This window comes from Melanerpes formicivorus, unplaced genomic scaffold (assembly GCF_026170545.1).
Source record: "Melanerpes formicivorus ecotype bairdi unplaced genomic scaffold, bMelFor1.0.p_v2 SCAF_6, whole genome shotgun sequence".
NCBI lineage: Eukaryota > Metazoa > Chordata > Aves > Piciformes > Picidae > Melanerpes > Melanerpes formicivorus.
The window spans coordinates 912,107-936,356 of record NW_027142358.1 but is presented as its reverse complement, the minus strand read 5'-3'; the positions used below and the strand labels follow the sequence as shown (position 1 = coordinate 936,356).

At 41.3% G+C, this 24,250-nt stretch overlaps 1 protein-coding gene across 1 annotated transcript in view; it reads right to left on the bottom strand.

The window, feature by feature from the left end:
* Positions 1-24,250, bottom strand: part of GFRA1 (GDNF family receptor alpha 1) — a 178,013-nt gene that overhangs the window by 15,385 nt on the left and 138,378 nt on the right. The window contains exons 6-7 of the mRNA XM_068139294.1: positions 23,972-24,106; positions 16,470-16,648 (exon numbers count right to left, since the gene is read on the bottom strand). Coding sequence (XP_067995395.1) covers positions 16,470-16,648; positions 23,972-24,106 — 314 coding nt within the window. The remainder of the gene's footprint in view (positions 1-16,469; positions 16,649-23,971; positions 24,107-24,250) is intronic.

Below are 24,250 nucleotides of genomic sequence, written 5' to 3'. Positions count from 1 at the left end.
GGACTTCTTCCTAACATCCAATCTGAATCTACCCATTTCTATTTTTGTTCCATTCCCCCCAGTCCTATCACTCCCTGACACCCTAAAAGCTCTCTCTCCAGGTTTCTTGTAGGTCCCCTTAAGATATTGGAAGGCCACAATTAGGTCTCCTCGGAGTCTTCTCATTTCCAGACTGAACAGCCCCAAGTACCTCAGTCTGTCCTCATAGGAGAGGTGCTCCAGCCCTCTGATCATCCTTCTGGCCCTTGCAGTATGGATCTTAAAAGTCAATACTTGGGAAAGACATTGACGTGGCATCCTACATTCATTCCTTCCCTGCTTCAGGAAAATATCAGGACAGCAGGAGAGAATCATCCCTTCTCAAAAACACAAGTGAAATCCTAACACTATTTCTCTTTAATGGGCTATATTATAGTGGACTATACTTTAACAGATGACACCGTAGTGGCCTTTTCCATACCCATGATTTACATGTGAACACTGCTCTCTCACACACCACCTACCCTGTAGTTAACAAAGCTATCCAAATAAGCAGAGAAACATTTGTGTAAGGGGAGTCCGCCGAATCATGGTTCAGGAGAGACAGGGACCTGTGGGAGACAATCCAAAGGAGAGCCACAAGGATGATTAGGGGTCTTGAGCATTTCCCCTATGAAAGGAGTCTGAGAGCCCTGGGGCTGTTTACCCTTGAGAAGAGAAGGTTGAAAGGGGATGTGCTCAACATCTACAAATATCTGAGGGGTGGCTGTCAAGTATAGGGGCCAAAATATTTTCAGGGGTGCGCAGTAACAAGACAAGGAGAAATGGTTACAAACTTGCACATGGAAGGTTTCACCTCAACATGAGGAGACACTTCTTTACAGTGAGGGTGACAGAGCACTGCAACAGGCTCTCCAGAGAGGTTGTGGAGTCTCCTTCTCTGGAGACTTTCAAAACCCACCTGGATGCATTCCTGTGGGGACTACCCTGGGTGATCCTGCTTTTGGCAGGGGGGTTGGACTCGATGATCTCTGGAGGTCCCTTCCAACCTCTCATTGTTCTATGATTCTATGGCCTTATTAGAAAGGTGCCTTATTCCTTCTTGTTCTGATCCCACTTCACCAACAGGAATTCTCCCTTCCACTGGCCAGGCAGCAGCAAGTGAAAATGAAAAGTTAACTTCCAGAGTAACTCCTGGCCTCAAATTTGAGATCAGTAAGAAGTACTGAGAGGTTTGTTGTTTTTTTCCATCGCTGAAAGAATTTCTTTGACACAAAAAGCACTGTGAATTTTAGATGTTTAACAATTATAACCCTATTAAAACAAACCTCAGCCTATAATAACCAGATTATGCAAATAATTACCAGATTATGCAAAATTGTATTCACAGGCTATGATCTTCCTTTGTTTCCTCACACAAATTATTCACAGAAGGCTTCTCTTTATGTTTAAATTCAAGAAGCCAGCAAATATAAATGAATGCTAACGATGCAAGTAATGGAGATCAACAGGATCACTTTGGGTATATTTTGCAAGGTTTCCATGCTACACTGGAAGAAGCTTTTGAAGATTTGGTGTGACTAGTTTGCCTACTTTCTGAAGTATTATATTGTGGAAGACTGAATAGTCCAGGGGATTATTAATGGGTTATACAGCCTCATATTCTGAGGTAGCTAGTTTAATCTAGCTCAGGTCAATACTGACACAACTAGTCTGTAGTATTTTTGAAATGAGGAGGTGGTTCTGGAACACTTCTTCTCTGAAGAGGACAGGTTCAATGCACAAAAGTGGCACTAATTTGCACCTCAGGCAGTGCACTTCATCGAAGAGATTGAGGAATTATTGGGATATAGGTTTATAACGTTGCAAAGCACTCAGGATGTTTCCCCATACCAATCATTTACTTTCCTGCGACAAACTGCTCAGTTGAAAAGGGACAGTCCTCCTATATCCTCAGATTTTTCCAACCCTACTGAAAAGTCTGCAAGAAAAATTTTAAAGGTGCCCTATGCTACCAAATTTTAACATCCTTTAGTGGGTTTCACGACAGAGATTAGAAAGTTTCACCTAGAAAAATATCTTGAGAGTGCTATCTGAAGAGAATCTTGATTGATGACAGTTGGTGGCAAACATTTCCCTGAGTGCATAATGATTCCATTAATAGTGCTGGACTGAGCTGAGGCAAGTAGAAAACAGACCAAGTGAGGGGTAGTTTTCTGTGATCTACCTACTCAGATCCATCTAACACTCCCAAGCATCAGCTTTTGTTTTACTAGCAGGTTTCAGTGTCAATATGTTGTCCTGAAGTTTCCAGAGAGGAAGCGTTCCAAAAAGGTACATCTGGTGTGCGCTGACTGCAGCACCAACATGACTTCTTGTGTTACCCCTACCCCCACCAGAGCAGTGGGTTGCAAGTCAGAACTAAGACAGTTTTACCAGAGATAAGGGATGAAAAAAAAAAAATATATAAAATGCAGGTTGTGTCTATTGTATATTAACGTATGTTGCTGCATCTGCTCACCAGCACTGAAATGCTCCAGTGAGAAGTGAATTTAATAGGTTTAAGAGATGCCATGTGCAGTGGCCAAGATGGGGCTGGCCTCTCTAGCGTTTGAGAACAGCATCCTTAAAAGGAATCTGGGCTATCACTATGCTGCTCACACTCAGTGACCACTTGAACAGCACAGGACATCACATTTCTGATGTGCCGTGCATGGATGAATGTAATTGCACTCACTACAACAGGCTTTGTACATAACAAAGGGCAGCAGATGATAAATGAGGACTTGCTGAGCATATCTGAGCAGATGTGCCTCACTGGCTTGGAGACTATTTGGAGCTGCAGCACTGCCAGTTGCTCTCTTTAAATGTTCATGAAACACCAGAGCCCAGTCCTCTGTTACATTCATATGAGCCAGCATGACTTGTAGTTTAGGGGCTGTCCCTGTGATGTGGACCCAGGACAACCAGCTCAGCTCCCAAAGACCAGAGCTCTCTCACCAAAGGTCTGTACTGCTGCTAAACACAACACTGCATCCCAGCCATACGCCTGAAGGTGAAAAGCCTCTGCTTAATTAATGATTCATAAGTATCCTCATTAAGCTGTTCGCTGGGTATATAGATGGGGCGTTGTTTTTTATCTAAACCTTTTTCTGTTGTGCCTGTAACAACTGAATTTCTCATCTAAAAATAACCGTGACTGGATCCTTAGGAACAATCAAGAAATCTTAATCAAAAGTAATAGGGGTTAGGGCGATGCTTGATGAGCGAGCAAGCAGTTGCAAGAATTTGTCAAACTAATTAAGCACAAAATCAGTAGGGGAAAAAAGGGACCACCCTTCCTGAATTTGCATTTGACTTCTGAAATTGTGTATGAGCACTGAGTTCCCTGAAGGACCAGATCCCTAAATTTGCCTGTAGAACCAGATAATTACTGTGCATATGTGATTGAAGCATGCAGAATAGCACAGTGACATAGAATTCATCACGTCATGGTCTTCAAGAATTGAACTTGAGTACTGTGTCCAGTTCTGGGCCCCTCAATTCAAGAGAGATGTTGAGGTACTGGACTGTGTCCAGAGAAGGGAGACGAAACTGGTGAGGGATCTGGAGCACAAGCCCTATGAGGAGAGGCTGAGGGAACTGGGGTTGTTTAGCCTGGAGAAGAGGAGGCTCAGGGGAGACCTTATTGCCGTCTATAACTACCAGAAGGGAGGTTTTAGACAGGTAGGGGTTGGTCTGTTCTCCCAGGCAACCAGCAACAGAAGGAGGGGACACAGTCTCAAGTTGTGCCAGGGGAAGTTCAGACTGGATATTAGGAAGAAGTTTGTCACAGAGAGAGTGATTTGCCACTGGCATGTGCTGCCCAGGGAGGTGGTGGAGTTGCCATCCCTGGATATCTTCAAGAAAAGCCTGGATGAGGCACTCAGTGCTATGGTCTAGTTGATTGGATAGGGCTGCGTGATCGGTTGGACTGGATAATGTTGGAGGTCTCTTCCAACCTGGTTGATTCTATGATTCTATGAACTTAGATACGTGCAACTCTTAATGAACTAGTTCTAGAGGAGGGAAAGCCCCTGCAAAAAAAAACCAAACAAATACCATGCTAAACACTCTTGATCAGAAAAGCTGTGATCAAGCCACCTTTTTTGGTCCATTTGTGCAGAGACAGATTGAGGAATGTGTGCTTTATATGCCCACTTATGCAACTCTGCACAGATTAGGTAGGTAGGACTGCAAGCAGCTATTTAGATCCTACCCATTATGCATCTTACCTGCCATGTACATTAGAAAGTTAAATGCAAACATTTAAAATCTGAGCATGAATTCAGTACATCCAAATGTTTATGTGCATGTGATAATGCATGGCTGGCCTTGAATTAGAGGCAACCTGAGGCTTCTGAAAAAGTCAATCTGGAAAAATTAAAGTAGGACCAAGTAACGCAGTATTTGGTAAATTACTGCCCTGAATATCTAATTCTGTTTCAAAAAATACATGAGGGAGGATAATCCTCTAATTCCTTATGACACATGCTGAGTGAACCTATGAAAAAATATCCTGCATTATACACAATAGTTAGTCTGCTTACTTGTGGCTCACAGAAAGAGCCAAGAACACAGGAGGGCTTAACATGAGGTGGGATTATTAGGCCAAGACCACTGATTACATTTACAGTTTGGTGTGAAATAGTTAGGCTCTCCTCCAAAGTACAGATTAAATAAACATTTTGAACTCATATTGATTTTGAAGGGACTGACATAAGTGACAGTGTTTCATGTTCTGGAACTCAACAGCAAATTGACAGATGCTATAAAGTAGATGGGTTTGAAGGCAATATAGCAATCTGTTACACAGGTAAGACAGCTGATCAGGAGTCATAGGGATAAAAAGTAGGTAGGAGATACAGCATGTGATTTATTCCCAGCATTTGATTATTAATGTACAGTGAAGACTGTAAATAAAATGAGCAGACAGGTTAAAAGAGGAATAAAAATATATTCATGTGTAGGTGTTTTGTTATCATTAATGTTGTTTTATTAAGAGTGCATTTTAGCCAATTTGGTTAAAAGACTGCATTTCATTTTCTGTCCTATAAACTTGGTATGACTACTTGAAAACTCCTGGCAAGCTGCAGAAGAGGTTCCAAATTTATCACTTCATGGTATAATACTTCTGCAGCTATGCTGCCTTGTCACCAATGTATGATTTAGAACCATTATACTTCATATTGTATTCTCATTTCCATTAGGCTTTTCGTATTGCATTTGCTGCTGGTTACAAGGAAGAAACTATCCCTAAAAATGTTTCTTTATTACCACCTAAATGCTTTTGATCATCTCTGCCACACAATAACTGCAAGCCTGGGTAGTTTATTTTGTTAAGAACAGTAGTTCATGGATTACATAGAACTAGCAAAGAGCTATATCTAGATATGAAAGAGATATCTAGATATGAAAGGAGTAATTGATAATTACAACGTACGCTTAAGGATAATTGCAATGTACACGACTGTGGAGTTGTTCCATTTTTAGAAGTGTATAAACAAAAGCAGAATTTGATTTGTTTGTGTGATTGCCTCTTTAGATTCAAATGACTTTGTATGCACAAACATACTTCATGTATTTGGGTTTGCTGCTGGCACAGGAAGGCAATGTATCCTTTTGACTCAAGGAAAAGAACATAGGGTTCCCTCAGACTTTTTACAGAATCAAAATACAGATCTACTCCAATCTCTTAATTGCATCCCAGTATGGCCACAACTCCCAGCCCCTTCCCCCTTTCCCCCTGTGGCTTCCAAGGCAGCCCAGCCAGTGATGGCATGGTGACTCTCCTATGCAATATGGGCTCAATATCTCTCCTGCTCAATCTTGTGCAGTCTTTTTCCCCTTGAATCTGCACTTAGCCATGACATCTTTAGAGGAAATAGAGAAAGACATATATTGATAAATTACATACCAGAATAAGTTATGAGGCAGTTGAGTGCCCAAAGATTACAGAATGCATCTGCAAGAAGAAAGGACAGAACAACAACAAAACAAAACCAAAAATGCAAACAACAACAACAAAGAGGAATGACAGCCAGGAAAAGAATCTAAGAAAGACTAATGGTTAACTGGAAGTGGGGTTTCAGAGATGGTGTAGATATGACAGTAAATTGAGACTAATAGTCTGACAACTACTCAGGCCATATAAATAGGCAGAACTAGTCTTGGTTATCATTTCCCAAAGGGGAACTGTCCATGATAAACTAGTGTATTTCCTCAATTTCTCGTATTTCCAATAGGGAGGATTTCCAAGAGTACAGGAAGATGTTTAAAAAGAATCTTTGTGCTCAGGGCTGCTATCTGTGTATTAGTTTAAGGGAATCTATCTCTTTAAAAGCAGTGTGATTTTCCTTCTTGGTACTACAGAGATGTTTAGATCTTCAGAGGAAAGATTGCAGCTCTGTGTTGGGGTAAGTAATGTTGTCGCGAGTCTGAATGTAAGAGGATGAGCGAAGCTGCCACAATCCGCTCCCACTATCGGCATGTTCTGCAGGATGTGTAAAAGGAGAGAATGTGGTACATGCCTTCAAGCCCATTTTCATCCAGCGGGTAACATCAGCTTATCCTTTCTAGTTTCTGAGCACTGGCATACTCAAATTCATCCACCTTCCTCAGATGCTTTAACTCTACTATATTCTTCACGATTCAGCTGAAATGAGCAACAAAGCAATCTGAACACTTGAAACTACTTAGAACTAGGCAATTAAGCATGTGCACAAGACTCTGGAGGCTTGTGAAGAAGTCTGCCTGATTAACTGCTCAAGACCCACCACAACAGGGCAGCGGCTTCTACATAGCACACAATTCCAATCTCCTTTAGAATTATTTTGGCTGAAAATAAATCAGAGCTGCGAGCACAGGACGGTGAACTGTAATTGACACTTTGCTGCAGCAACAGACAAACTTCAATTAGCTGTTTGTCCCAAACAACAGCATAGGTTTGGTGTGCTCTGGGAAATAGGTGGCTAATCTGTGCAAACAATCTGTTGATTGTTAAGTGCCAATGTCTGCAAAAAGCAAACCACAACAGCCAACAAGAGTGACAGTAAATCAAAGAACTGTAGTGTAATTTGAATGCAGTAGTCAACTCTGAGCTCTCCTCAACCCACTCATACACCTAAGGCTCATAAAAATATCAGGGAATAAACGTTTGGGAAAAGACTCTGGGATGGGCAGCCCTGCTCCATGATCTGGGACCATGTCTCCAACCCCTGGGGATTTTAGGGAGCAGGACAAAAGATGCCAAACCTCAGAACCATTCACCAGGGTGTTGGACTCGCTCCTCTCTGGGAGTGAGCCTTCTTTCCAATGGATTAAGGAGGTTCAGGCTGGATATGAGGAGGAAGTTCTTCACCATGAGAGTGGTGAAGCCCTGGAATGGGTTGTCCAGGGAGGTGGTTGAGGCACCATCCCTGGAGGTGTTTAAGACCAGGCTGGACAAGGCTCTGGCCAGCCTGATCTAGTGTGGGGTGTCCCTGCCCATGGCAGGGGGGTTGGAACTAGATGATCCTTGTGGTCCCTTCCAATCCTGACTGATACTATGAAATTGCTACACTTCTCACCTGCTCTGCACTAACCCCCCCAAGACAGAGAAGGTATTTTGCAGACTTGTATGCATTTGTGATTAAAATGCTTCGCTATCCAAAATTATTTAGCATTGACACTGATATTTGCCTTCAGTCATGACACTACCAAATAAACCCATCAATAACTGCTTCAGTAACAGTGTTTAAAAATATTTTTTTCACTTAACAAGTTTTGTGAAATCCTTTTGCTTGCTGAGCAAATGACAATTCCCTGCAAAAAATGGCAGAGCTGATAGAGATTTTGTTTGTTACATTTTAATCTCTTCTGCCAAGCGTCAATCTATTTCCATACTTTAGAAAGAACCATCTCTGTACTGACAGCTGTATCAATTATCTGAGATATCACCAGTCTTTTACTTTGGTTTTCCTCATGTACCTCTGGATATACTTTTTGAGGACATCACAGTGCACTGACATAGTTTATAAATAATGATAAAATATTTATTGTTTCTAGAGCACTCCAACACACTGCGGTTTTCATAATAAATATGGCCTATGAGGTGATATCTTCACTGGAGTTAATTCTCATTCACTGGGTTTATAAGGTCCAGAGTGCCTTTTCATTAGGAGCCTGTGGAACAGCTAGCATGATTCTGGAGACTGGTCTACATGAAGGACTCCTGCAAGCTATTCCAGTTGACAAAAGTTACAGCTAACAGTTAAAGCTATTCCTACTTCAGCAGAGGGGCTGCACTAGATGATCTCTGGAGGTCCCTTCCTACCCCTACCATTCTGTGATTCTTTGATTCTCTGAAATAAAAAAGTACAAATGGTTTCAAGGATTCTATTCTTTTTCTCTGTTCCATTGGAAACCTGGCAGCATGACCTGGTGCTCTGCAAGGGGGTCGGCCTGCTGGCATAACCCCAGTTACTTTCACTTGAACAAGTATAAATTGAAGCAGAGGCTTGGCTAAAACCTAGGATTTACCCACAGCAAACAATATGCCTAAAAACACAGCACTTTGTCAGGACTCAGAAACACACAATATATTAGAACTACACTTCCAAAGACAATATGATTAAACATCTACCATCACAATGAAATGACCTAGACTTTTTTATTAGTAGTAGCTATGCCATAAAATCATAGCGAGCTATCTGCTTTAAAAGGGAAATCCATGATGGACCTAGATATTTGATTGAGAACTGAAGCTGGCTGACATTAGGAATACCTTTACTATGATGAAGAACCACATCAAGTAATAGCATCAGCTATAAATAGTTTGATTTGGCTTATCTGATGTGATCCGATTTGCTGATTCTGGTTCACTCCAGCACTTTGTACTTCTGTAGGTACTGCTGTAAGAGGATACCGATGTGAAACGTAGAAACGAACGTGGCTTAGGGGAGGACTGCAAATGCCACAGCTGCTTTTAGCAGCAGTAACGTGCAAAAATTCCTTCTGAGGATAAGAGCCACAATCTGCCCACAGAAATTTCAATCTTCTGTAAAGGTGTGGGGGTACATTTTCATAAACTTGTATTTTTCTAAGGTCATTAAATTGGTTTTTTAGGAACCTCACACTCAATTTCAATTGAACAATTATTAAACAGTAAAACAAAACTGCATGATTCCTAAAGCTCTAGTCTGGATTTTTATAGTCTGCTATAAAGTGCTGTATCATTATCACACACTAAAGATGCTCAGACTAGTAAAGCTTGCCCTTTTTTGTGTTTGTTTATTTGTTTTTTTAATTAACTGTAAAATATTTTATCATTGATGAAATAATGCTCAAAGTATTATGCTCCCCAGCAGTATACATGCACGGTGTTTTGGTAGCATGAAAAGCATGCTCAAAGAAGCCAGAACTTAAACTGTAGTTCTAATGTGCACAATAAACTATTTTTGCTGCCTTTCAGTAACAGAAATCCATCACTCCTGACTTCCAACATTAAAAATGCTTCAGCAGAATATTTCAGTCTCACAGAAAGCTTCTCATGCCAAAGAGACCGAACTTTAATGAGCATGTGTCTGTTGTAGCTCTGATGATAACACAAGATGTGCTGACTTGCACTGATGGGAAGTTTTAGCCTGTATTTTATTCCATAAATGATGACTGATCTCACAAGGAGGCTCGACATTCAACTAAGAAGTTGAAGCAAGACTGGTAAATGGGAACAATTTTCTACTGACTACTGATGGCTGATGTCTCATAGCAACACTGACACTAATATGATACATCTGAGCCTACAGAGTATGATACTTGGCTACATCCTCAAACTGTTCCTCTGATGTTCAAAACGGAGGCAATAGAGTCCCTGTATTTAGAATTTAATCAGCTACATTAACCACACTAACTTCAGCAGTATTTCAACAAGCTCAAATTATTGAATCATAGAATCAATAAGGTTGGAAAAGACCTCAAGGGTCATCAAGTCCAACCTGTCACGAAAGACCTCATGACTACTAAACCATGGCACCAAGTGCCACGTCCAATCCCCTCTTGAACACCTCCAGGGACGGCGACTCAACCACCTGCCTGGGCAGCACATTCCAATGGCTAACAACTCTCTCTGTGAAGAACTTTCTCCTCACCTCAAGCCTAAACTTCCCCCGGCACAGCTTGAGACTGTGTCCTCTTGTTCTGGTGCTGATTGCCTGGGAGAAGAGACCAAATCCCACCTGGCTACAACCTCCTTTCAGGTAGTTGTAGACAGCAATAAGGTCGCCCCTGAGCCTCCCCTTCTCCAGGCTAAGCAACCCCAGCTCCCTCAGCCTCTCCTCATAGGGCTTGTGCTCGTGGCCTCTCACCAGCTTAGTTGCCCTTCTCTGGACATGTTCAAAAGTCTCAATAAAAATATCTGTCTTGTGTGGTCCCGGAATTCTTTGGCAAAGATGATGAAGAACTGATGCAAAACCTTCCTCCAAAAGGGAGTGGTCAGCATGACCATAGCATTAGGACATCTGTATGCATCTGCTCACTGCAAAGCAGCTTGTTGCCACTGAGGTCCACTGTTTGCATAGTAATGCAGGTGGACTGCTGATTGCTTTCCTGCCTGTGAACACCAAGACTGCCATGCAGACCAAAGACCCAAACCTCACTCATGGTGACCTTCTCTGCTTCTCTCTGAAAGGCACAAGAGCCATGAGGTAAATTAATACAGCCTCAAGGAATTTTTATTCCCATATTTTTGGAAGATCCATTCCAGCACAGTGATGAAGCCAAAAAACAAAAGACTCACTTCACTGAATCAACATCAATGAAATCAATGGACAGTCTCTATTTTGGTAAAAGACAAATTCTGTTCAGTGCTCCCCAAATTAGAAGAAGAATATTAAAATTATGAAAGGTTTAAAGAAAACACCTGAGCTATCCCTGGCTGTCAGATTTTAATCTGTACCTGCAGAGCACACAAGACTTCTTTAGGTCCAACATAATTCATAGTGAAGCAAATCAAAGATGCTGCTTTTTTCAGAGGAAAAGTCACCAACAGGTGCTCTCCAAATCACTAGTAGCAGCAGGATGACCTCATTATGCCAGCTAATCCTGGAAACACAGGAGGTGAACTTAAATCTTTTCATATGAAACATTTAGTCAGTATTGGTTTTCTCTTGTTTGGCTTTAGGGATTGGGGGTTTTCTTTTGGGTGGTTTGTTTTTTGGTTGGTTTGTTATTTGTTGTTTGTTTTGGTTTCAATTTTGTTTTGGCACAGCACTAGGAGTTTGTTTTTTGCTTCTGACTACAACCTTCTAAGTAGCTGCAACGCCTGAAGGAAGAGGTCCAAGACTACTTCTGAGGGACAAAGCAGGCAGAGCATTTGAAAGGGTAGTGCTTGTTTTTCACAAAAGAAGAAACCGATCACAAGTTGTGTGAGAGGATGGGGTAAAGAGAGTGTCAGGCATAAGTTAATACTGGTGCTCAGGGGATAAATTAAGTTCCCTTTGTCTTTATTCCAGCATACCATCTTAGCAGTTGGACTATCTCCTCATCAACAACACACCCACATGCTGCCTGCATTTCCTGCTTATGCTCACCCACCACCCAATTACCAGCCCAAGAAGCTCCACACCTACTGTGTCTTCATCCTCAGAATACTACACCAAAGCTTTTAACCCTCTCCAAACACCTACACAATGCTTAATAATGCTAAATAATAATATTTAGCACACAGGAAGCTACATTAAATAATTATAGGCAGTACTTCAAACACCGGCTGGGCAGATCCTTACACATCTGAAGATCTGCAACACATCTACAAGTGAAAAGCACAGACTCATTTTCAATCTGTGAGTCACGTATAAGCTCTGGTCTACTCGGACAACTATAAGCCCTATCTTCTGGTTTAGGCCCAAAGACTTGCCATAACAGATGTTTTATAAAATCCCAAGTTTTTATGGAATTATGCAAATTTGTGGAAGAACAGCTTGCAATACAACCCTCACCTGTTCCAAACACTTGGTAATTTCACATGCAAAGAGTCAAAACAAAGAAATTCATACGCTGAATTCAACTGAAAAGACCTTGCCTTCAGTCTGAAGGGTCATGTATCACAATTACATGTGTCCACTGCTTAAACATCTTCAGAAGCACAAAAACTTTAAATTTCCTCTGAATGTCTAACTAAGGTTAACTAGAACAAGATGTTTATAATAAATGTGAGAAAATAAAGTACCATGGTTTAGTTGATTAGGTGGTGTTGGATGATAGGTTGGACACGATCTTGAGGGTCTCTTCCAACCTGGTCTGGTCTGGTCTATTCTATTCTATTCTATCTATGCAGGTAATAGATTTTGATGGACTTAAGTGTCCTTAACCATCTTGACATCTATCACTGTTCACAGAATTGTCAGGGTTGGAAGGGACCTCCAGGATCACCTAGTTCCAACCCTCCTGCCATGGGCAGGGACACTCACCACTAGGTCAGATTGCTCACAGCCACATCCAGCCTGGCTTTAAAAACTCCCGGGGATGTGGCTTCCACCACCTCTGTTGTCACTGCACTCTAAAACATGATAGTAAACCCAGCATGAAAGACTTAGGCTTCTGTTTATCTCTGCTGCTGACGTTGGAACAATTGGCCTAATCTAGTCTAACCTAATCTACTGCTTGAAGCTTATTTCATTATCATCTTTCAGTTCTATGCACCTAAATGCAGAAGTAGCGTTTTTCTTGAAGAATACACGGTGTGAGTACACATCCAAACTCCTTCTTTTGACCCTTTCAAATAATCCAAGATGACAGTCCAAGCAGTGGTGACAGAAGAGGAGACTGAAAGACCACAACCATTTTTTGACTGGCTAACTGAATGCAAGTTATGATTGAGCGTGAAGCATAAACAACTATGTCAGTGAAACAGAGAATCTTAGAGTGAAGCTACCTGAGAAAAAGAGAGAGATGGCAATTACTTAATAAAATATGCCTGTATAAGGAGCATGCTGTTGAAATTCATCCTTTTATTCACAATCTTTCATAAGTTATTTTTATGTGGTGCTGAGGATCCCTTGTAAGATCTCAAGTACCTCTAAAAATCCTTGAATTTAGCATTTCTTATACAGCCACCCACTATTAGAAGGCAGATTTATAAAAGAGTTTATAGGATGCTTGACGAAGTTAAGCATCTTCCTGTCAAAACCAGAGTGCTGATTTAATTTAGGGATAGAAAAGAAGAGTGTATTACACAAATTCATACAGGGATGGGGAAAAAAAAAAAGAGTGTATTACACAAACTCATACAGGGATAGGAAAAAAGAGTGTGTTATACAAACTCATACCAGGATAGGAAAAAAGAGTATTACACAAACTCATACAGGGATAGGAAAGAAGAGTGTATTACACAAACTCATACATATGGAAACATAAAATAAGCGTTATCTCGGAAATCACCAGAATAGAACTGTATAGTGCCTTAGCAATGGTAAGTTGAAATAATGAACAATATCTAAACAGCATCACTGAAACAAAAAAATTAATCATTTAGAAGTCCAAATCTGCAACAGGTATTGAATACAGGTAATAAAAGAGTATCTCATGTTTTCTTTAATGTTCTCAACCCTTCTGATACCCAAGTTTGCATGCGTGCAGGAGAACACAGCACAGACACAAGCTCTCAGTGTGTTCTTGCTTTTCATATACCCATTCTGAACAAGGCAGAAACAAATGCATCAAAAAATTGCTCAGCCAGTGGCATTCTTGGCAGGTTGGGTTGGTGCCTTCTACTATACAACCCCAGGAGATTAGCATCTGCTCATTTCTATGGCCAATTCATACTAATCAATCACTTCCTGCTCTTTCTTCCTTCAGTGGATTTTTAAACCCACTATACTAGGGTATACAGTATCCCAATGGTCATTTCCTTATCACCTCATAGCCATTATATTTTTGTGCTGAGACTAATGCTTTTAATTCTGCTTTTCACACTGTTTAGGCTATATCGCCTTTTTGAAACCCTTCAGCTCAACTGCTAAGCATGTAACAAAACCCTTCAGATTGCTTTTGGTTGCAGTACTTCATGTTTTGAAAATACTACAAAGGCATATTTTCCATGGGAATAGAGCCTTGGAACGAATGCACTTCCCCGAGTCTGATATGAATGCCGCCAGTTCTTTCGTAAATTGCATTGAGGTTTCAGCCTCACATGCAAAGTGGCACCATACTGCCCAACAACCACAGGTTTCTTCTGAAAAAACTGTGGGCTTGTTTTGGCTCTATTCATAAGTTATTTTTCTTGAAGAATGTATTAATACATAAAGAGCTTTGTTCTTCATGTGTCAGTCCTGACATGAGGAAGTAGTGAACACAAGAACGTTGCCCTCCACAAGAATAAAACTCCTTGATTCAGATGACTACAGTGACCTTTTGGTGGAGACTTACCTATAGCTTCTACAAGCCAGCACAGATCATTTATTTAAAGGAAGGTGTTTTTCCTCTGCAGACCTTTAGTTCTTGTATCAACTATATCAGGGGTACACCTGAAGTCACAATACAGCTTTAAACCAGCGCTGATAAAATCACATGGGATGTGACTTCAAAATGTCAGAGTAACAGGAGTAAGGACAGCAAAGAATTTAATTCATTTTCAAGACACTGGCTTGAGGAACATTTGCAAATCCCACTGAATCCAATGGGATTTGTGATCACCTGCCATTCCTTCAGTTCATTATTTATGATGTGTACTTTGCTAGCATCTGGAGGCCTTAGTCTATAGGGGACTGTATAAACACTGAAGGGAAATGAGATCTCTCCCATAAAATAACTTTCAAATACAACCTGAAGTGAATGAATTTCCCATCAAAGGCTTTGCTTTAAAGATATTCCAAGTTTCAGGTTTAAAAGGTTATGTTTCTTTGTAGCACATGCCTACAAGAAAGCCATGAGGGTGGTGAGACACTGGCACAGGTTGCCCAGGGAGGTGGTGGAAGCCTCATCCCTGGAGGTTTTGAAGGCCAGGCTGGATGTGGCTCTAGCAACTTCTAGCGTGAGGTGTCTCTGCCCATGGCAGAGGGATTATAACTGGATGATCCTTGAGGTCCTTTCCAACCCTAACAATTCTATGATTCTAGGATTGCTCTGCATAGAAATATATGCCTGCAACTACCTCCCTGTTATCCATAACTAACAAAGCTTAGCTAATAACAAACACACAGATATGAGAAACGGAATTAGAGCAGAAAGACCTAAACTCAACGCTATATACTATGAACCACATAGATTTTGTGTCACCCTAATGCCATTGAAAAATCTTAATTCTCATGAAATTTGCCAGTGCAAAACAAACAGTGAAATTAGAAAAGAATGAAGGTCAGGGAGTGGTGCAGGAAGACAAAAAAGCAAAATACATTTCTTAAGGGATGCAAACTGTCCACTTTAGTGAATATGGAAATTCTTGATACAGTTTAATATGAAGAATGAAAAAATCAATTTTTGTAAGTAAGTGAAGTGTGACTGCTACACCTGTGGAAGGGTTTGGGAATCCAAGACAAAAAAAACCAACTACGAACCAAGCAACCAAAAAAACCCAAGAACAAAATCAACACAAACAAAAACCCCAACAAAAAAAGGTATCTTAATACCAGATGAGAGCTTAAAACTTGGATGCTTTCATTTATGGTACCCAGCAATTTTCCTCCTGAAAAGACAAATAACCAGGCCAAGCTGATCTATCTTTGACCTAATTTTGCATTTGAATCACCAGAAATTTTTATAACTTCAGATTCTAATGTGGCCTAAGGATGTTTTCAGCTTACATTTCTTGTTACCTCTTTCCTGCCTTGATTTTTCAATTGTCTCCTGTCCAAGTTCTTCAAACTTTCAAAGAGCTGCATGTACTGCCATCAGCAAGTGATGAGCCTTCTTAAATTCAGAATCTGATGCACCATGAATGTCCTAACTGAAGTGTCAGAAGAAATTGCTACAGCCATTAGCCAAAAAATCACACCACAATCTTGACCCCAGTTTAGGAAAACACCTAATTCAAAACAGCTTCTTTGTCCAGCTTCATCATGTAGTTTGTAGCAGCACATATTCTCTTCTATCCAGACAAAAAAATAATCACTTAAGTTTACTGCCAATAACATAAGAAAGAAGGCAGCAGGACCTGCTATCGGACATTAAGAGCTCCCTCTGAATTTGGATCACTCAAGGGATCAATTTAATCTGACATATCCTGGCAAGGTTTGGAGAATGCCACATTCATTCCAAACCTGTGGTAGCAAATTAAATACTACATCCTGTTTCTGAGTCAGAGAGGCAGTAAAGTCTACTCTGAAATATGCATGTTTCTGATGTAAGATAAGAGTGTCTGATACGTGACAATACAGCTGCCTTGTGACTGCAACATGGGAATAAAGAGATACTAGGATTGAAGCAGGCATCTATTTATTCAGCAGGAGACTACTGCAACAAGTCCAAGAGTCTCTTACCTGCAGGTTTGCACATGCTGGTGAATCGTTGTGGGTGGGTATTTCATTGTTGGTGGTCTCTGAACCTGTGTTTTTAAGTCTGGAAGCTGTTGTAGTTGTGGCTGTAGTGGTCTGTACTGGTAGGATTGGCTGCCACACGTTCACATCAGTACCATTGCCGAAGGCCTGAATTGCATTTTCTGTAAAAATAAATGACAGGCATTTTTCTGTTTCTGAACAAATGGCAGAAAGCAAAACTGACCTTTTTAATCATCTTCATTCTTACTACTGTTCCATTACAAATGTATATTGCCCAGAAAGCCAACCACATCCTGGGCTGCATCAAGAGAATCATAGCCAGCAGATCGAGGGAGGTGATTCTCCCCCTTTACTCCACCCTGGTGAGACCCCATCTAGAATACTGTATCCAGTACAGGAAGGATCTGGAGGTGCTGGAATGTGTCCAGAGAAGGGCCACAAGGATAGTCAGAGGGCTGGAGCTCCTCTCCTATGAGGACAGACTGAGGGAGTTGAGGCTGTTCAATCTGGAGAAGAGAAGGCTCCAAGGAGACCTAATTGTGGCCTTCCACTATCTTAAGGGGGCTACAAGAAAGCTGGGGAGGGACTTTTGAGGGTGTCAGGGAGTGATAGGACTAGGGGGAATGGAAAACAAATACAAATGGGTAGATTCAGATTGAATGTCAGGAAGAATTTCTTCCCCATCAGGGTGGTGAGACACTGGAACAGGTTGTCCAGGGAGATGGTGGAAGCCTCACCCCTGGGGGTTTTTAAGGCCAGGCTGAATGTGGCCCTGATTTAGTGTGAGGCATCCCTGCTCTTGGCAGGGGGGTTGAAACTAGATGGTCCTTGAGATCCCTTCCAATCCTGACAATTCTGTGATTCTATTTATGGAAACTCAATTTTTATGCTGGAAAAAAAACAAAAAAACAAAAAACAAAGGTGCCTTAATTTTGAACATATCAGAACCACGAACTCCAAGTCTGTGGTCATGTAATTATCTGGTGCAGCCTCTTCTCTGTAATGTTCCCAGTAATTCTTGACAGAAGCTCCAGGACTTAGTCTAATCATATTTGTTACCATCCAAAAGCTCAAAAGTTTACTCTAAAGACTTAAAACACAGTTTCATCATTATGTCCTCACTCAGGCATGTGATGTTACATAGCAAAGTAGAAGCAGAGAGCAGGCGAAACACCTGATTTATTTCTACAGCTTGTTGCAGTAAAACTAATATTCCTGTAACTACAGAGTGGTTTAACTAAGACAATCTTTTCCTTACAGTTTCAATCAAAAACTGCATAATTAGGTGAGGGAAGCGTGCTTAAACTAAAACTTCAGAATATAAAAGTTAAAAAGCTTATCACAGTTTCATAGGATTAAAGAGTGTGTTTATGGCAAGAGTAAATTGGTTGGGTTTTGTTGGGTTTTTTTCAATAAACAAACAGGGAGGAAAAAAAAACAGTTTTTAATCAGGTCTTTGGGGATTCAGCATGGATTTAGGGATTTCTTAGTTCAAATTCTTTGTAGGAGAAATCAAACAATTTCACTGGGGACTAATATGTGGAAGTTATTAATACTATTCCTCAGCGGCATTCCTTGCCTTGTAAAATAACTTGCATTTAATTCTCATCTGAAAGAAAGATGTTTTTTATTCTGATAGTTCTCAGACCTCCAACATGCAAAGAGAATTTGTAAAAGGCATCACAACTGTCATGCTCAACCCAAAGTGGGAAGAGTGGAATGATATTTATCTTGGGTTTACCTGGATAAGTAAATACATGAAGCGATATTCCCCTATGATTTCCTAAATAAAGAGTAATTCTTTGCTTCCATTACTGCAAGGAGGATCACAGAAATGCACACAATCCTTCTGTTTTCTAACTAAATGTGGTCTTTACAATTAGTCTTTCATTATTAGTATTAGTATTTCATTATTGGGGGTGTTTAAGAGCAGGCTGGATGAGGCTCTGGCCAGCCTGATCTAGTGTGGGGTGTCCCTGCCCATGGCAGGGGGTTGGAACTAGATGATCCTTGTGGTCCCTTCCAACCCTGAATGAAACTATGAAATTATTTCATACAATCACACTCAATGATCCTCAGGGGTCCCGTCTAAATTGAGATATTCTATGAGTCTGTGATGGAATCAGAGAATGGTTTGGGTTGTAAGGGAACTTTAAAGGTCATCTAGTCCAATTCCCTTGCAGTGAGCAGGGACATAATAGATCAGGTTGCCCAGAGCCCTATCCAACCTGACCTTGCACGCTTCCAGGGATAGGGCTACTACCACCCCTCTGGGCATCCTGGGCCAATGTTTCACCACCCTGATTGTCAAAAATACCTTCCTTATATCTAGTCTAAATATTCCCTCTTTTAGTCTACAACCATTACCCCTTCTCCTGCTGCAAAGGGCCCTGCTAAAATGATTGTCCCCATCTTTCTTATAAGCCCATTTAAGTACTGAAAGGCCACAATAAGGTCTCCCCACGGGCTTCTTTCAGGCTAAATAACCTCAACTCTCATCTTTTCCTCACAGAAGAGGTGGTCCTCCCCTTCTCATATTTTCATAACATTTCAAATATATTAATTTTATTTTAAATATGCATTTTATACATAATTTTCACACATATTTAAAATGTATTTTTAAAAAACCACATAATGCCTGCAAGGAGGTGCTTCAAGGCGCTACTTTGCCCTGGTGAGGCCACACCTGGAATACTGCCACCAGTTTTGGGCTCCCCAGCTCAAGAGGGACAGGGATCTACTTGAGAGAGTCCAATGGAGAGCTACCAGGATGAATAAGGGAGACCTAAGCCCTATGAGGAGAGGTTGAGAGCCCTAGGGCTTTTTAGTCCAGAGAAGACTAAGAAGGGATTTAATAAATGTTTATAAATAGCTGAGGGCTGGGGGTCAAGAGGGAGGGGACAGGCTCTGGTCAGCTGCACCCTGTGACAGAGCAAGGGGCAATGGACATGAACTACAGCACAAGAGGTTCTACCTCAATATGAGGAGGAACTTCTTCACTGTGAGGGTGACAGAGCACTGGAACAGGCTGCCCAGAGACATTGTGGAGTCTCCTCTGGAGACTTTTAAGACCCATCTGATGCATTCCTGTGCAACCTGTGCTAGATTCTATGGTTCTGCTCTGGCAAGGGGGTTGGACTCAATGATCTCTGGAGGTCCCTTCCAACCCCTAACATCCTGGGATCCTGTGAGCCTAAATGCTTTAGGAAAGGTCCTTTAACTGACCAGTTCTGCTTTATGTTTTTTCCTTCCATTTCCCAGTTCTTTTTCACTGCAGTGTAAGGCAGCTGTGAAGAAATCCTTTGAACAAATAGGCAGACATGCTGAGTCTCATTCAGTTCAGTAGGAATTCTGGAGTATGCAAATGAATGTCAGGACATTCACTTTCACAGTAGCTAAAGTGGAGCCTTAAAGTGGATTTGCAGAATTTAAGTCTGGCCAAACCCTAAGTGGACAGTCATCACTTAGGACCACTGCAATATTACCAATAAAACTGCATCTTTCAGCAAAGTGGGTAAAAGTACAAGCAAGGCAATATGTAGTCTCAAATTTTAGGATGGAATATATTTTGTTTGGCCCAGTGAGACACTAGAACAGATTGCCCAGGAAGGTGGTGGAAGCCGCATCCCTGGAGGTTTCTGAAGCCAGGCTTGATGTGGCTCTGAGCAACCTGATGTAGTGTGAGGTTCCCCTGCGCCCCTGCAGGGGTGTTGGAACTAGATGATCCTTGAGGTCCCTTCCAACCCTAAAGAATTCTGTGAGCCTATGATTCTATATTCTGAAGGACAATGCTGAGATAAAGCCACATTTTATCTAACATAATGAAGAAGAAAACAATGCCATGTTTATCTTCATTGAAACTAATCATTAAAACAGACTGGAATTTTCACACTGACCTCTTGAAATCAAAACTTCCACTCAATTTTCAACTACACATCTGTTGCAAAAGGCTTTTTAACTCTGGGGTGGAATTCCTAGGCAAGTGCATATAGAGATGCAGGAAAAGCCAGGATTTCAGGTGTGTATATGGGACACAGTAAACTCAGCTTCATATCCCAGCTCCCCATTAAGCAAATGTGACCCTTACATGCCCTGCTTTTGGAGTTCTCTAACCCTCAGGGTTCAGACTCAGCTATTCTACTTTGCATAACTAACCAAATTGGGTTTTGAATGAACGTTTAAGCTCACTTTTCCACATCTTCTGTCAATGCCCCAAATCACTGGTTTATTTTTCAGTTTAAAGGGGGGGCAACTTAGCCAAAACAGACTAGCAAGAAATTCCTAATTTTATCCCACTGTGGAAAAGGGATTTTTTGTTTTGTTGAAAAAAGAAGTGGAAGGAGTATTAGACTCATCCAATAAACAAATGGCATTTCCTGCAGGCACTGGAAGGCCCTCTAATGATAGCAACATTTTGTTTAAAAAATAAAAAAAATCTGGAACTTATCCCATGCTCTGCAAGGGAACAAACTTTGTATTAAACTCAGAGACGTCTTTAATGCCTCCATGAAGACATCTTGTACAGCTAGGATGGCTGTAATTTGTCTCTCAGGAACCTCTAATGTCTTTGATTTGTCTTCATTAATGCTTTTAGACCAATAGCAAAAGAAAGGACAAAGGATCACTCTGTCTTTATGTTCTAAAAAGAACCTGTAACATTCTTGCAATTAATACATTCACGAATGAATAAAGCCTGACTTATTACAGCATATATAAATGGCAGCCCCATTAGGTCTGAAGAAGGTCTGATGCTATATTGTAACTTTTACCCTTCCATAGCCTGAATTGCTTTCTGGGTTCTTCTGGTTTTTTTTTTTCTCCTTTTTTTTTTTTTTTTTTAATGATCTTGGGTAATTGATCAATCTTTCAAAGCTTAATAAATATTGTATCAAATAGCAACTCAAGTCACTCACTTTTCACACGCAATGTTCCTCACGTCTTTCCCATAACGCTGCCTATTGAGAAGCTACCAATGGAGATCTTTCACACCCTACACTAAAACTAAATACAGGCTGAACCCTGCATCAGTGTTAGCTCAAGTATTAGGGGGGGTATGGGACAGTCTGGATCATGGAGTTCATCTATTATGTTTGAAAAAAGCAATGATGTATATATCTTTTCCTCAACTGATGAAATCATAGAATCAATAAGGCTGGAAAAGGCCTCAAAGATCATCAAGTCCAACCTGTCACCAAAGACCTCATGACTATTAAACCATGGTACCAAGTGCCACATCCAATCCCCTCTTGAACACCTCCAGGGACGTTGACTCCACCACCTCCCTGGGCAGCACATTCTAATGCCTAACAAATCTTACTGTGAAGAACTTTTTCCTCACCTTGAGCCTAAACTTCCCCTGGTGCAGCTTGAGACTGTGTCCTCTTGTTGTGGTGCTGGTTGCCTGGTATGACTTTTAAAACAAGTAAGAATTGTTTTTTTACCCTCAAAAAAAAACCCCAACCTCCTGCTGGAAACCACATTTTCCAATTTTGAACCTAAACATATATGGCTACTATCTCCCTTTCAGATCTCGTGCCAGCATTGTCCTCTACCTTAAGTAATCCTTTTCCCTCACTGGGCTCTTACGCAGTTTCAGAGGACAGCCATGTATCCTTTCAACTTCTGTTCTGCTAGGCTCAGGAAGCCAAGCTCTTTTGGTCTCCTCATTTATCTGAAATTAAAACTCTGATGCACACTCCATATCACCCAATTATGCTGCTCCAGGCAGACAGGAAATTTGAAAAGAGAACCTGCCAAAATCGACTCCACTGAACCATTCTGAAATTTATAACAGTCCTTAATTTGGGAGTGAGTCTGAACGAAGGAAACCAAAATCAATAATTTAACAAAATCCTGACAAAAGGTACCATCCAGGCTTCTGTTAAAACCAGGCAGCTGAGATCAACTAGTCTAAAAAACCTGAAGCCTGGCTGTAAATTGCAAGCACAATGCAATTTGTACTTACCTATAGCAACTCCTTCATACAATAACTGCAAGTCATTTTTTTGGTTTGTGTTTTTTTTTTATATGAATTTCTTAAATTATAGAGAAGTCCCTCAGGTGTTGTAATTTTTAGGCACAGATGGTGCCTGAATGTTAGGGTCCGAATATGAACTGGGATGTAAACATATTTCTATAGGATACAACTTTGTAATTTGAATTTTTTTTCCCCAAAAGCTTCTCATGTTTGCAATCTGTGGTAGATTGGAAGCTAGGTGCCTTTAAGAACCACAAAGTTACAAGCCTCCAAAGGCTAGAGAAGCCCAGAAGGTGGACTGGGAAAGTGTAACCTTTTGTATTTCATAGAATCACAGAATCAGTAAGGCTGGAAAACACCTTAGAGATCAAGTCCAGCCTGTCACCAAACACCTCATGACTACTAAACCATGGCTTCAAGTGCCACATCCAATCCCCTCCTGAACACCTCCAGGGATGGTGACTCCACCACCTCCCTGGGCAGCACATTCCAATGGCTAACAACTCTCTCAGTGAAGAACTTTCTCCTCACCTCGAGCCTAGACTTCCCCTGGCACAGCTTGAGACCGTGTCCCCTTGTTCTGGTGCTGGTTGCCTGGGAGAAGAGACCAAACCCCACCTGGCTACAACCTCCTTTCAGGTAGTTGTAGAGAGCAATAAGGTCCCCCCTGAGCCTCCTCTTCTCCAGGCTAAGCAACCCCAGCTCCCTCAGCCTCTCCTCATAGGGCTTGTGTTTGAGACCTCTCACCAGCCATGTTGCCCTTCTCTGGACACATTCAAGGGTCTCAATATCATTCCCATAAGTCCTACATCCCTATAAACCCAAGCATTTCTACTTGTTCTTCCCTTTTCCCTTCTCCCAGGAAGAATGTATAGACTGTTATCTCTTGCAGGGGAAGCCTGGTGTCAGCCATGTCAATGCTGTCAATTAGGCTTGGAGCTGCCTAATTGGAGCTTGGTGCTGCCAGGCTGAATTTTTGCTGCATCACAATGGTGTGGCTTGGTAGGGGGAGGGCATGAAGGCTTGGGGTTGTTGGCCTGGTTTATAGGGAGGTTTGTGTGAAGCTGTGGCTTAATGGGGTTCTGTGTTAAATCCAGCCTATGGATTTTTGTGTATTTTATGTTTTGTACTGTTGTGTGTGCTTGAGTAGCATTTCAGTTTAAACTTTCCAATCTTTTGTGTGAGTGTTATTCTTTTGCCCCTTTTGGAAGAGGTAAAAGAGCAAATCCGTCTTGCTCCAGACTAAGACACAGTCTTGACCATAAAGCACAGGCATGCCTGGCTCATTGAATTCTTATACCCACAGCAGAAATATCCTTACTAGGTGCAAAGTGATGGCCTTGCTGTATCATAACATATTTGAATCATAGAATCAGTCAGGGTTGGAAGGGACCACAAGGATCATCTAGTTCCAACCCTCCTGCCATGGGCAGGTACACCTCACAACAGTAAAGAAACTCCAGAAAACATGCTAAAACACATTTAAGACATGGAATTTTGTACTCACTAAGGCATGTATTGTCCTGGAAGAAATTCAGAAATTTCAGGCATTCATCAATGTCGTTGCCACTGTTGCTGCAGTCACACCATGGGGCAACACTGAGACTGTTTGAGTCTATGTAGTTTGGTGTCATCACTGTGCCTGTTAACAAAGAGTGAAATACAGTCCTGTGAGCAACTTTTGTACTGAAATGTTCCCTCTATACTAAGAAGATAGCAAACAGTACTTGACAAACCCTGTAGGCAGGGCTGGACTCTCAGTTCAGACCCATGGCAGGGCCCTAAC